The sequence below is a fragment of the Amblyraja radiata genome, chromosome 13 (assembly GCF_010909765.2).
Source record: "Amblyraja radiata isolate CabotCenter1 chromosome 13, sAmbRad1.1.pri, whole genome shotgun sequence".
NCBI classification, from domain to species: domain Eukaryota; kingdom Metazoa; phylum Chordata; class Chondrichthyes; order Rajiformes; family Rajidae; genus Amblyraja; species Amblyraja radiata.
This window is the reverse complement of record NC_045968.1, coordinates 30,054,564-30,068,609: the sequence shown is the minus strand read 5'-3', so window position 1 is coordinate 30,068,609 and position 14,046 is coordinate 30,054,564. Positions and strand designations below refer to the sequence as shown.

The 14,046-nt window shown below is 44.2% G+C and overlaps 1 protein-coding gene across 1 annotated transcript in view; it reads left to right on the top strand.

The window, feature by feature from the left end:
• Nucleotides 1-2,909: 2,909 nt before the first annotated feature.
• The window catches only part of myo7b (myosin VIIB), a 124,641-nt gene continuing 113,504 nt past the window's right edge, over nt 2,910-14,046 (top strand). Inside the window, exons 1-3 of the mRNA XM_033032264.1 lie at nt 2,910-2,992; nt 4,173-4,357; nt 4,683-4,749. Of these exons, the coding sequence (XP_032888155.1) occupies nt 2,910-2,992; nt 4,173-4,357; nt 4,683-4,749 (335 nt within the window). The remainder of the gene's footprint in view (nt 2,993-4,172; nt 4,358-4,682; nt 4,750-14,046) is intronic.

Genomic DNA, 14,046 nt, shown 5'->3' with positions numbered 1-14,046 from the left:
TTTACAAACGAATGCCTTATCGCAGGCAAATCCCAGTGTATCCTCTCTGCACCCTCTCCAAAACAATCACCACCTTCCCAATGTGAGGACCAGAACAATGCATAATACTCGTGCTATGGCCTAACCGATGTATTATAAACTATAAAATGATGTCCCAGCTATGCCACAGCCAATGAAGGCAAGCAACCCATCTGGCTTTCTTTTACTATCAATATGCTGCCAGTTTCAGGGATCTATGGACATACCAAAAAGTTCCTCTGTTCACCAGCACTACCCAGGGCATCTTCCATTTACATTGTATTTCCCACCTGGGAGCTAGAGGTTTGTTTTGTATTGCAATGCAATTTCATTTAACTTTTCATACAAGTTTATCTTCGATCGCAAGGAAACAGAACATAACCTTTTGTTAGATGTGGCCTGCTTGGAAAATAACTTTAAAGAAATATTTATGAAGACATAAAGACAGGAAAAAAAAGTACACGACTACAAAGGGTAGCGGTCAAATGAGTGGACAAATATGTGGCAAATAGTGTATAAGGTGTCCATTTTGGAAGAAGAAAATAGAGAATATTACATAAATGGTGAGAAATTGCAAAGTTCCAAACTTGTGTACGATTCAGAAGGGGCTAATATTCAGGGACAGCAAGTAGTTAGGAAAACAAACTGAATATTATTGCTTATTACAAACGGTAGTGAATAAAAAAGTAGGCAGGTTATTTTTCAATTATTAAGGGTGTTGCTGACATCTGGAATACCCTGAATCCTTGTTTAAGAGAGAATATGGCGTTGGAAACAGTTCAGAGACGGTTGACTAGACCGATGTCTGAATAGGATTGGTTGTCCTCAGAGGAAAGGTCGGACTGGGTGCGACTCCGCTGGAGTTTAGAGGAGAGAGAAGCCGATCATCGGAAACAGAGAAGGTGCTGAGAGATCTTGACTGGGTGAATGTGGAGAAAATGTTTCCTCTTGCGGGAGAACCTAGAACACGGAGTCACAGTTTCACATTTAAGAGGCACCCATTTAAGGCTTAGAAGAGGCATTGCTTTTCCCTTAATCTTTGTAAGGCATTTGAACATTTTTAAGACGTTGTTCGATGGATTGTAAGTGTGTGTGGGGAGGTTTAGCAGGAGAGGTGGAAATGTGAAGTTGAGGTTACAATCAGATCAGTAGTGATCACATTAAATGATGAAGAGGCTGATGGACTCTTCCTAGTTCCCACATCTGTACTTGAGAGGGTGGGAAAGGTTTGACTCGGTATTTGACCCCATATTGAACCAGGTTACAAAAGACCAGTTTGCAACAACTTCTAGTGCGAGCAGTGGCAGTTTTAGGAAAATCAGAACGCAAATGGGCAATGATGTGAATGTACACAAAATGCTGGAGAAACTCAGCGGGTGCAGCAGCATCTATGGAGCGAAGGAAATAGGCGACGTTTCGGGCCGAAACCCTTCTTCAGACTGATAGGGGGTGGCGCACTAGAAGTTGTTGCAAACTGGTCTTTTGTAACCTGGTTCAATATGGGGTCAAATACCGAGTCCCCGCCACCCCCTATCAGTCTGAAGAAGGGTTTCGGCCCGAAACATTGCCTATTTCCTTCGCTCCATAGATGCTGCTGCACCCGCTGAGTTTCTCCAGCATTTTGTGTACCTTCGATTTTCCAGCATCTGCAGTTCCTTCTTGAAAACAATGATGTGAATGTGTCTGGGGCAGAGTGAGATGGAGGAACCCAAGATCAAATGGCCACCAGTGCCCAGCAATTGCCGAGCTCAGTGTATCACGTGTAAATCTGTGCCCATGAAACTATGCTCTCCTGTGTCCAAGAAGCAGCTTGTGTGCAAACCAAATTTGTTAAGAAGAGGAAGTCACTTTAACAGATCTCAAAACTTCCTGATTAGACTGAAAGGAGTTGGTTTATGTTTTGGACAGACAATAACAAAATGCGATAATGAACCGTGGCCTCTGATAATCAATGTTTGAAGTTGAGAATTTAGTTTTTGTTGGAAGTGATTTTACTCCTAGATCCTGGCTCCAGCTGATAAATCCATTAGTGACAGCCCAGCTGAATGAGTTCAGGGTCCAGCCTGTCCTCGAAGATAGGGGTTTCCTCATTTCCATTATATTTGAGCAGTGTTTCTCAAACAGCGGTCCAACTTATCACAAACCCTCGTATCACATAGATATCCGATTCCTGCCTGAACAAGGTGAAGAGGCCGTGGAAACGCTTGCTCTCGCAGTATTCTCACCATTGAGGGTTCGACTATCACAAACAGTACAACTCCAATAATCCAGCACACACAGGACTCTGGTGTTGCTGACCTACAGATCTTATATACGATTGGATATTATTTACATTAACGTCCCAACACATTCTTAGCTCAGTGTAAAAAGAAAGCTGCTGAAGGAAATCAAATGCACACTTTTAACCAGCACTTCTTTACTCGGATTCCAGCATCTGCAGTCTCTTCTGTCTGCATTATGTCATTTTTTGTGATGATACAATATATTATAATACATTTCCCAGTGAATTCAGTAGGTTAAATAAGGGTGCGGGTGGTGGGCCCAGTAAGATGGAGGGAATTGAGGCAAAACCCAGTGAGTGAGATGCAGCTACACCATTGGGATTTCTGATTGTTCAGATAGTGACTGTGGTAGTTGTACTGTGTCTGGCTGTGCTTGACGTGCGGACATCCGTGGCACAGTTTGCAGGCTGTACCTGGGTTTCACCATTGCGATGAAGTTACAAAGTCTGCCTCCTGATTGTTGCTTCACTCATTTACCATGGCAGGTTCTCCTCTCAACTCTTTGCCACTGAGCTCCAGGATGGCCAGCCTCCTGCCCCGACACCGTACCATGCTCCTGGCATCTCAGGCTTGGTCAAAGTCTGCCGGTGTGGCTAGTTTTGGCCAGTGATGGCCAGCGGCTTCACTCTGAAAGCCACCATCAACGATTACACTGTGACCATGCAATCCAGCAGAATCCTCTGCCCAACAACGTAGGAAGACTTGTGTTTGTATAGCGCCTTTTGCAATTTTGAGGCATACTGAAGGCTGTGGCATAGGAAAACATAATGTGTAGCACAGTGCCCTCACTAATCTGATCTTCGCAACAATGTTGGTTGAGGGTTGATATTGGCACAGAACTCAGTGCAAATGTTCCAGTTGTCCTGGATCTTTGAGCATTGACAGGAACTCACTGTAACATCTCATTATAAATACATCCCGTCCAACAACTATAGCTTCAGAGATGTAGTGCCAAAGATTTGTACAGCACTGGCGTTTCTGCACAGCACATCCATTTTTGCCAACATTTTTGTCCATCTATGTAAATCTCATTTGCTGCATTAGGAGCATGTAGATCTTGACAGCATTCCTTGAGATCTTATCAATAAGACAGGACCTCCAACAAGTGTAGGATCTGAATTGGAGTTGTCTCTCCATCTAACATCTCAGTACCTTCCACAACTTTAATACCTGCACTGCATTTCTTTCAACCTTCAAGCCCTTGACCTGTCCAGCTCTGTGACACGGTTGAGGTCGGGAGCCAATATTTTGAGGATCGTCGTGTGCTCTGGAGTGGATACTGAGCTTTGCGGCTGGTGACAGGACTTTTCTTCATCCCGCTATGATGCTCATGTTTATGCCAATCTCTCGTCTTCCATCTGGGTGTATGGCTGCCTGCAGGGCATGATATAGAGTTCTCCAGCTTTAGACTTCTCGCTTTCTCTGTTCCAAGACTTGCCAATTTTGCCTGCTATCCCTCTGTTCCTCCTTTCATTTGTAGAGTCTGGGACCTGCCAGTAGGCCAGACTGTACAGAATTGCACAGACTTCACAGCGTTAGTGATACATCACACAGATGAAGGAGCTCAGCCTTTTTATCTGAAAAGTTGACTGTTTCTCTCTGCACTCATACTGCCTGACTTGCTGAGTGTCTCCAGCATTTTCTGTTTTTATTTCAGATTTCCAGCATTTGCCATTAAAAAAAAATTCTACTTCATTGGCTGACAAGGGGCCTTCAATTGCTTTAGTGAATAAAAGTGCTTTCAACTCGAAGCATAGGTCGTCTTTAGTTCGGGATAAATCGACCGGTTTATAATCAGATTAAAAGGAAGCAGTTGTAAACTGATTAAGAAGAACAGAATGTGACAGGAGCCAGGACACTCTTACTCCACAGGAACCTCAGGCCACCAGTCAGACGGTATCAACCCTCTAATGATCCGGGAGACAGAGTGTGGAGCAGGAACAAGAGATTCCTCCGCAATGTTGGAGCACTGAAGGACACAGATATACACCAATCTGAGGGAATGGGCCAAGGCGAATGGAAGGAGCCTGGGGAAGTGGCTCAAACACCGGGCACAGGTATGCTGCTTTGTGCAAGCTTAGAATTACCCTCAACAAAGCACCTCCATATGTGTTCATTTGTGCGAAATTCCAAACAGTGCTAAGCTAGCTAAGAATGTGGACACAAGGAACGGCAGAAGCTGGAATCTTGTGTACAACATAAGAAGTACTGGAGTAACTTTGCAGATCAGGTAGCATCTCCGGAGGACTCGGAAAAAGGTCTGAAGAATGGTCCTGACCCGAAATGTTGCCTATCCATGTCTAGACATGCTGCTGACCTGCTCAGTTACTCCAGCTCCGTTTGTGTTATTGCTGAGAATGCGTTTGTGTTCTTTTTTTTCAGGTACCCAGCTTTGTTACGTATTCTCATTCAATTCTTCCAAGAATGAGTGTAACATGGAATTAGTACGGTTGGGTTCAGATTATAAAAAAGAAGCTTGAGGATTGCATTTACAGAGAGGGTTCCACAGCCTCGGAAGTCCCAAAACATTTTACAGTCTATTATGGGCTTTGTTGACATGGTCATGGTTGTAATGTAAGACAGGTGCATCAATGGTGGGCACAATGGCTGGCGTTAGTGAAGGGGTGTTGACAGAGAAGTGCAGAGAAATGATTGCAAACATTTATTGTCCAGGTCAGTGGGATTACTGTCAGATGCAATTAAACATGGCAGCTTAGAAGCAGCTATGGTAACAGTGCTGATGTACTGCTGTAGTTGATCCTTTACATAGCCATAGCTTACACCCATGGTCTAATGAGTCTGTACCGGAACCCTGCACATGTACACACAGCAGCACATGAATAAACATACTTCAGCGCACCCATGCATAAACACACGCGTGCACATACTTAGCAACCTCAGCCATCCACACATAAAATCACACGTACCTATGCATACACACACACCAGCAGAATGTCCACACCCAGAAGCACACACGTGTAGCCATGCACCTACAGACATGCACACATGCATACATGCATACATACGCTCGATGGCACATCGTAAAGGTTTCCCTTGGATTACCTGTTTCCGGCTTTACTATCTGTTACCCTCAGGTTCAAAGTTTGACTGATGCACTCCATAGGCATGGCCTCCTGTTTATGTCATCAAGAGGCACCATCAGGATTGTTTGCACTAGTCAGTTTGACTCTGCCCTCCGTTGCTGTCTGTGTGGAATTTGTCCGTTCTCCCTGTAACCGCGTCGGTTTCCCATGGGTGCTCCGGATGTGTGCCCAGCGTGTTGCATCAGCCCTGCCCAAACCCCCCACCTTGACAACCAATTAGTACAATGGTTGCAGGTGTAGGAGAGCACCACCTCCTGCAGCTTCCCCTCCACTCGTCTCTGAACACACTCTGGGAATACCTTCATGGGAAGGACTGCAGTGGTTCAAGAAAGCAGCTCGCTGAACCTCCTCAAGGGAATATTCGGGATGGGCAAGAAATGTTGGTCAAGATCCTGAATATAAATAAATAAAAGAAAATTCAGAGGGCTCTTGACCTGCCTATTACTAGATTTTCTATCCATGAAATATAACAATATGTATAATGCATAGTACTGTGTAATGCAAGAGTTCTCCTGTGTTACACGTGCAATGAGAAATTGCTTTGTCCATTATCGATTTGACATTGGTACAAATGTTAACAGTGTGATTGTTATTGATTGTGCAGAGATCTGATGGTCCACATCTAGTGTAAATCTGCTTTAGAAATGTGTTTGGTTCTTGTCAATGGGAAAACCTTCATCTTTTGTGCAACCTATCTGTTTCTCCCTTATCTTTCTTCTCAAGCTGTATCTCATTACTGACCAATGCAATCCCATCCTCCCAGCACCCCCATTCTAGTTGTTTCAGTCCTTGGTTCCTAAAACATCAACCTTGTCTCAGACATTGCTCCTCTTTCAAAATTTCTGCTCATCTATTTCCATTCCTTCTGCATGCTCTTCACTTGTTCTGTTTTTGAGAGCATTGCCAACTCTGCATCTCTTCTTTGAAACCCTCTTCACCTCAAAGACTCTTCTTAAAACCTATCTCTTTGACTAAGGTGTTTTTTACCCGAGCCATTATCTCCTCCTTTGCCATAGTGTCCAGTTTTCCTTTTGCGAAGTTGCCTGACCCATTCTTTTTCCTTCTTCCATGGTGACTTTGCTTAGATTCCGGATGTGTGATGGACTTTATTATTGAGGAGCAGAGGAATCGATAAAAGCTTTGAGGTTAAGGTGACTCTATCCCCACCAGACACTCCTCATAAAGGAAGCATTGTAAGAGAGGAAATGATTGCACTATTAGAAAGAACTGTCGGACATGAAAATGTGGTGACATTTCTCCACGGTGTTGGGTTACAAATGTTGATGGTTAATGTTCGCTACTTGTTCCCATTGTGCATGTAGTGGCTGCTTTGTCCCAATCTCCTTTAATTCATTTCCTTTCAAATATCAACTGGATATACAGTAGCCTTTGATTTTGTCTTGTGTTTAAATTCTAACAGCTCAGTGTTTCAAAACTTTGTAAACAGAATGGGTTTTCCGCAACTCACTGGAATCTTGACCACAGAGTTCAAATTGATTTTTAGAATTTCCCAAGCTCAGAGTCCCTGTTGTTGAGTCTTTCCCCGTGACTAATGTGTATCATCTTAGCAAATCACTCCTAAATCTTCCGGTCTCCACGTTTCAGAGAGAAGGTCAAGTCTCTGAGGATCCGAAGGGGTTTCACAGGAACGTTGAGAGACCTGTTATTGAATCATAGCCATATGGCAGAGAAACAGGCCCTTCGGCCCACCGTGTCATTGCCAGCCATCAGGTATGAAGTTTATAAATAGTTGTACTGAGAGACTATAGAAGATATGGTTCATTATTTTTAGAACTAAGGAAATTATTCCTGCAGGGACCTGGGTTAAAGTTCAAGTTCACATTTAGTTGTCACTTGCACCAATTAAGGTGCAGTGAAATTCGAGTTACCATGCAGCCATACAATCAAAAAGAACACAATACACAATAGAATTTAACATAAACATCCACCACAGTGGAATCGACATTCTTCACTGTGATGGAAGGCAATAACATTCAGTCAATCTTCCTCCTTTGTTCACCCGTGTTCGAGGCCATGAACCCTCCGTAGTCGCCGCTATGGACAGCCCGATGTACAAGCCCTCCCGTCGGAATGATCGAAACTCAGACGTAGGTACGGATCGGAACTCGCACTCCGCGGCTTGGAGTTCCCGAATTGGCCGCTTTCTTACCGGAGACCGCAGCTTCACGATGTTATAGGCCAGCGGTCGGAGCACTTCTTCTGGCGATCCCTGGCAAGGGATCCCAGGCTCCACGCCACGCCTACTGCTGAAGCTCTCGGCCGGTCTCTGAGAAAGGCCGCACCAATCCTAACCAATGTTAGGCCGCGAGGGGGGCGAAGATGCGACAAAGAGAAAAGTCGCATCTCCGTAAAGGTAAGTGACTGAAAACGTTTTCCCCCTATTCCCCCCCACCAACCCCCACACTAAAACATACATTTAGCCAAACTAAAGAACAACAAAAAGTTGAAAGGACGAACACGCTGCTGGCGAGGTTGCCGTTTCGCGGCACCACCCGATGACGTATATGATCCTGACCCCTCTTGAAGACTTTGTACCCTGTGTTCGTGGGGTACCCTCAGGTACAACATTTTTATCCCCCACTGGACATCTCATGCCTAACCAGTGATATATCAATTTATAACTACTTCTAAACCTACGACCCGCATGTCTAAAATCATTGCAATCATATTTTAGTTTAGAAATACAGCCCTTCGTCCCACTGAGTCCACGCTGACCATCGATCACCCGTTAACCAGTTCTATGTTATCCCACTTTTGCATCCTGCATACTAGGGACAATTTAAAGAGGCCAATTAACCTACAAGCCTACACGTCCTTGGAATGTGGGAGGAAACCGGAGCACTCAGAGAAAACCCACATGGTCACAGGGAGAATGTACAAACTCCTTACAGACAGCACCGAACCCAGGCCTCTGGCACTGTGAGGCACCAGCTCTACTGCTGCACCACTATGCAATTATAAATATAAATGGTGCAATTTATAGTTGAGTAAAGCTCTGTTAATTAAACAGTCTGGCATCATATGGCATGGAAACAAATCGACCAAGATGCTCCGTTTGCCCCCGTTTGGCCCATAACCCTCTAAAGCTTTCCTATCCCTGTACCTGTCCCAGTGTCTGTTAAATGTTGTTATTGTACCTGCCTCGACCACCTCCTTTGGCAGCTCATTCCATATAACCACCAGTGAAAAGATTACCCCTCAGGTTCCTATTAAATCTTGCCCTTATCCCCGTAAACTTATGTCGTCTGGTTCTTGATTACCCTACCCTGGGTAAAGAAAAACTCTGTGCATTCACCCTATCTATTCCCCTAATGATTTTATACATCTGTATCAAATCACCCCTCAGCCTCCTGCGTTCCAAGGAATAAAGTGTTACCCTGCTCAATGTCTTCCTATAGACCATGCCCTCGAGTTCTGACAACATTCTTATTCATCTTCTCTGCAGCTTTTCTAGCTTCATTACATTTTTCCTACAGCACAGTAACCAAAACTGAATATAGTGCTCCAGGTGCTGCATCAGTAATGTTTTACACTACTATAACATAACTTCTATACTGCCAATGATAAGCTGGGCTATATTTTCCAAGTTTATTCATTTCCCTTTTCATGGGTTGCAGTGGAACGTGAAGATATTCCAGTGTTACAGCAAGAATTGAATGCTTGTGACACATCTTCTACAGCAGCTCCATGCTGCTACCTCGGATGAATTCCATCCAGATCAAAGGACCACTGCTGACAATTATGCCCTGATTTACAAAAGCAACGAGCATTTCCGAGGAGCTTTCTAGCTACGGACTAGCGTCACCCAATTTACACTAATCCTATACTAATCCCATTTCATTCCCTCCACATTCCAGCAATTCCTCCCAGATTCTAATCATCTGCCCACTAAGGGCAATTTACAGCAGTCAATTAACCCACCGGCCCACACTTCTGTGGGAAGTGGGACAAAACCGGAGCACCCAGAGGAAACCCACACGGTCACAGAGAGAAGTGGAGGCCAGGGTCAGAGCCAGATGGTTGGAAGTGTGAGGGGCAGCTCCACCAACTACCAATTTTGTTAAAGCACAACTGCATAAATGGAAAAAGCCGGTGAAATGTCATTGCATACTTCGGTGCAGCTTATTTCTACTAGTGAAGAGTGGCTTTATATTCAATTTAGGTTGAAATTGTTTCATAGAATGAAGAAATATGTCCCAAAAAACTACATTACATGATAATGATTAATGAATCGCGGAAGTACGAAATGCTAACTTTATGATCTACATGTTCCAGAAGAGTTGGCTCTGGCAGAGGCCCACCAACTGCGAAGCCTCCTACCCCAGGGGGACAGGATCAGGTTGTTCAGGTGACCAAAGTCCTCAGGCACCGAGAACTGTTAAACACACTGGAAGAGATTTCCTTTTGCACCTCTCTGCCCTCCTGATGAATTGTCTCTCACCTCGCTCTAACACAGATACAGCCCCCCAGCATAATCTGATCTTGTTTTGGGTTTACAGTATTGGCAACTTTCCTTTTTAGTAAAGGATTGGTTAACACCCATCCCTGAAGATCAAGAAGCTATAAATCGAAGCTCCAGGAATGAACATGGTAAATTCCAGCTCTCCTCTTGGCAGCATTCTGTTCTGCATTGGTTTATTTTCCATTGCCCTATCCATCACCTGCGAGGATATTGCTCCTGCATGACATGATTCCTTCCCTTTCATCCGTCTGCCTTGGTAGAGCAGTCAGTTAGTGGCAGCATGTGTTCACCAGCTGCAGATCAAACCCTCCAGCTCAGCAGCAGATCCCCCTGTGGAATCCTGGCTAGTCCACTGATGGAAAATGCTTATAGAAGCAGGAATGTTCCTGGTTGTGCTCAGTCCACCTCTTGGGTCATTACATGGTGCAGCTTATAAATGCAAACTTGTTTAATATCGCAGCCGGCATTGAGAAGCTGTCAATACTGTTGAACCAAGATTCCTGGGAGTTAAGGATACAGCCTTTCCTCAATTTATGAACATGAGACATTCCTGGGAAACATCTGATTAGTGAAGTTTCACAAGTTGAAAAGACTGTTATGGGAGTTTTAGTGACACTATTCCTGTGGGTGGAGAATGAGTGCTATTTATTGTAATGGAAAGTAGCTTTGTTAATCCCCCAAACTAAATAGTGTTATTAAGAAAATTCATTGATAATTGGTATTGGTTTGTTATTGTCGTGTGTACCAAGATGCATTTGTGTATTAACCAATCAAATCATACCATGCATGCGTACACTGAAGCCATACATAAATACACAGGGAGTGCAAAGAGGAAAATACCAGAGTGCAATGTTGCAACGACAGAGAAAGTGCAGATTAAAAATTGGGACTATAGCCTTTGCTTGTGAGAGGCGCGTTCAGTAGCCTGATAACAGTAGGAAGGATCTGTTCCTGAATCTGGTGGTACATGCTATCAAGCTTTTGTATCTGCTCCCTGGTGGGAGAGATGGCAAGAACGGAAAGACCAGGGTGTAAATATTCCTTGATTATCTTTTTAAAAAAAGATACAAAGTACTGGAGTAACTCAGCAGGTCAGGCAGCATCTGTGGAGAACATGGATAGGTGATGTTTCAGGTCGGGTACCTTCGGGATCTGCTGAGTTACACTAGCACTTTGTGTCCATTCTTGTGAACGAGCGTCTGCATTTCCTTGTGTCTACTTCCTTGATTATCTTGGTTGTTTTCCCGAGGCTGTGGGAGGAAACCGGAGCACCCGGAGAAAGCTGCCACTGTGCAACATACTTTGGAAAATCTGAGATTGTATCAACCAGGTACAATGGTTTTGATAAATAAATATTATGTATCCTGGGGTGAGGCAGGTTCTTCCCTTCCATCTCTCTCTTCCTAACCATCCCTCTGCTCTCTTTATTGCAGCTTTTCCTTTCTGTCCCCCCATTCCTTTTTACTTTCTGAAAACGGTTTAATATTTTAAGATATTTACGGCTGGATAAAACCAGGGGTCAGTTATGGAATGCAGCAAAAAGTTTCTATTTTCAGCATTGCCGACATTTGAGTTAAGTAAACAGAAGTAAAACTGATCTTGTACCACAAACATCACATTCACCTCCACAAATATCCTCCCCATATTGTCCTGGGGTTTTCAGCTCTTTACTCATGAGATCACTGGCTGGAGACAGAACATGGGTATCCTACAGTATCTTATTCTGGACATATGATTCAAGACAGCCTTACTGGGAGATCCCCAATCATGCACCCTAACCTTCTGAGTTTCCATTTTCATCAGAACTTCCATCCATGTGAAACCACTGTCTACAGATACAAGGTCACAGTGTCGGAAATTTATCATTCCCTTCTTTAACCTAAAGTGTCATATAGAAGTGAGCATGTGGTGATAGATGCCATCATGAAGAAGACGCATGAATGCCTCTACTTTGTTAGAAGTTTAAAGATTTTCAGCCAGTCACCAAATATTCTTAACGAACTTTCACAGATGCACTGCAGAAAATATCCCGACCGCTTGCATTATGAACAGGTATGCAATTCTAATACACAGTAACGCAAGAGGCCACAGAGAGCCCAGCACAGCCTTTCTCACCATTGGAAGCATCTATATGAGGTGCGTTTCCTCAAGAAAGCACATGTATTATCAAGGAACCTCACCATCCAGGAAAAGCCCTCTTCTGCTGCTACCACTGGACGGCGAGAAGCTTGAAGTCCCACACCACCACATTCAGGATCAGCTACTTTCCTATAAACATCAGGTCCTTGAATTACACTAATCCTACCTTGACAATGGAACACTATGGCCCACCTCATGCACTACTATGCAATAGTTTTTGTTTAAATTGTGTTTTTGCACTAATTACTTTTTTCTTTTAGCAGTATTTATATTTTCGCCGTCTGGTAGAAAATTATAATTTTGTTTGTGTGAGTAGATGGAGTCTATATGCCTGTAATACTGCAGCAAGCAAGATTTTCATCATATCTGTACCTCACCATACTTGTGCGCATACTAATAAACTCTACTTGACTTGGTGAGTTGAGAATTCTGACCAACAGGTTTTCCATCGTCTGCAGTGTTTTGATTTCCATCTATTAGGGGGAACGTTGACTATGTCAGCATGGCCTGGAAAGTGGGAGACGAAGGATGAAGTGATATGAGGGACAGCAGTGGCAGTAACAAGGAGAGGTGTTCCACACCTGTCTCCACCCACCGTAAACCCCAGACCCCTAATGCAGCTATAGGTGGGTGTGGGCGGAGGGAGTGATGGTCATTGCTACGATGATAATGAGTCTCCTTCGCAACTCGCCCAGCCTGAGTGGGATGGTGCACCCACTCTGCCTTTAGCTAGTTGGCACCATTCACATAAGTTGAGTTTATTGTCATATACAAACCTTGTGTGCAGCAGCATCATAGGCACAGTCTTCGATAAAACATACAAAGACACAAGTTATACAAGACAGTGAAACGAAAATGACTGTGCAAAAAACAAAAGATTAGTTCCAAACGCTGTTAGGAAACAAGTCCATAGTATTGCAAGAGGTGTGCCATAGTGTTCCAATGCAGAGGTAAGATTGGGTTGGTTCAAGAACCTGATGTTTGTCGGAAAGTAGCTGTTCCTGACACATCAGTCTTCTTTATCTCCTGCTCAAGAAGAGGGAATGGCCCGGATGGTGAGAATCCTTGACAGCAGGTGCTGTCTTCTTGAGGCAGTGCCTCATGTGGATGCTTTCCACGGTGGGGAGGAATGTGCCCGTGATGGTGGAGTTGATCGATTTCTGCTGCCTCTTGTGTTCCTATGTTTAGGAACTGCTGTAGCAGTCTGTAATGAAACCAATCAGGATACTTTTGACAGCGGGTTTGTATATGTTTGTTAGTATATTTGATTACATACTTTATCCGAAAGTAGGGATGCTAGTGTGCATTCTTCATGCTGTGCCCAGACCCTAGGGCAGGTCATCCGAGATGTTAACGCCCAGGAATTTGAAGCTGATAACTGTTGTCACCACCGACCCTCCAATTAAAATTGAAAGAGTGGTCTCCTGACTTCCCGTTTCTGAAGTCAAGAATCATTCTGAAGTCTCCATTTCCTTGTATCTTCAGTGTAAACCACACACCCCCCCCCCCCCCCCCCCCACCAATCTACCGCACTTTGCCACGGAACAAACCACACCACTCCTTTATGAAGCCTGCTTCCATATTAGCATGTGGCATTGAAGGTGCCAATAGACCTATCGGTCTCAGAGCAATTGCAGTAGCTCTATTCCAAACTAAATTTCCCTGTAACTTCTTCCCACATTTCCATAAACTCCTTTAAAGTTCTGCCATCATGACAAGTTTGACTTCTGGCCTGAGGTTGATATGAATGGGGAGTTTTCAGATCACTGTGCCACTTAGTGTCCCTGCCATGGACCAGTGGCACAGCCAATAGTCTCACAGCTCCAGAGATCAGCGATCAAATCTGACCTTGTCTGTGTGTGGACTTTGTGTGTTCTCCCTGCAACCGTGTGGGATTCCCTCTCCACCCCACCCCCGATTCTCTAGTCTCCTCCAACATCCTAAAGTCATGCTGGTTGATAGGTCAATTGGCCTCTGTCGATTGCTCCTGGTATGTAGGTGATTGCTGGAATCTGGGGAA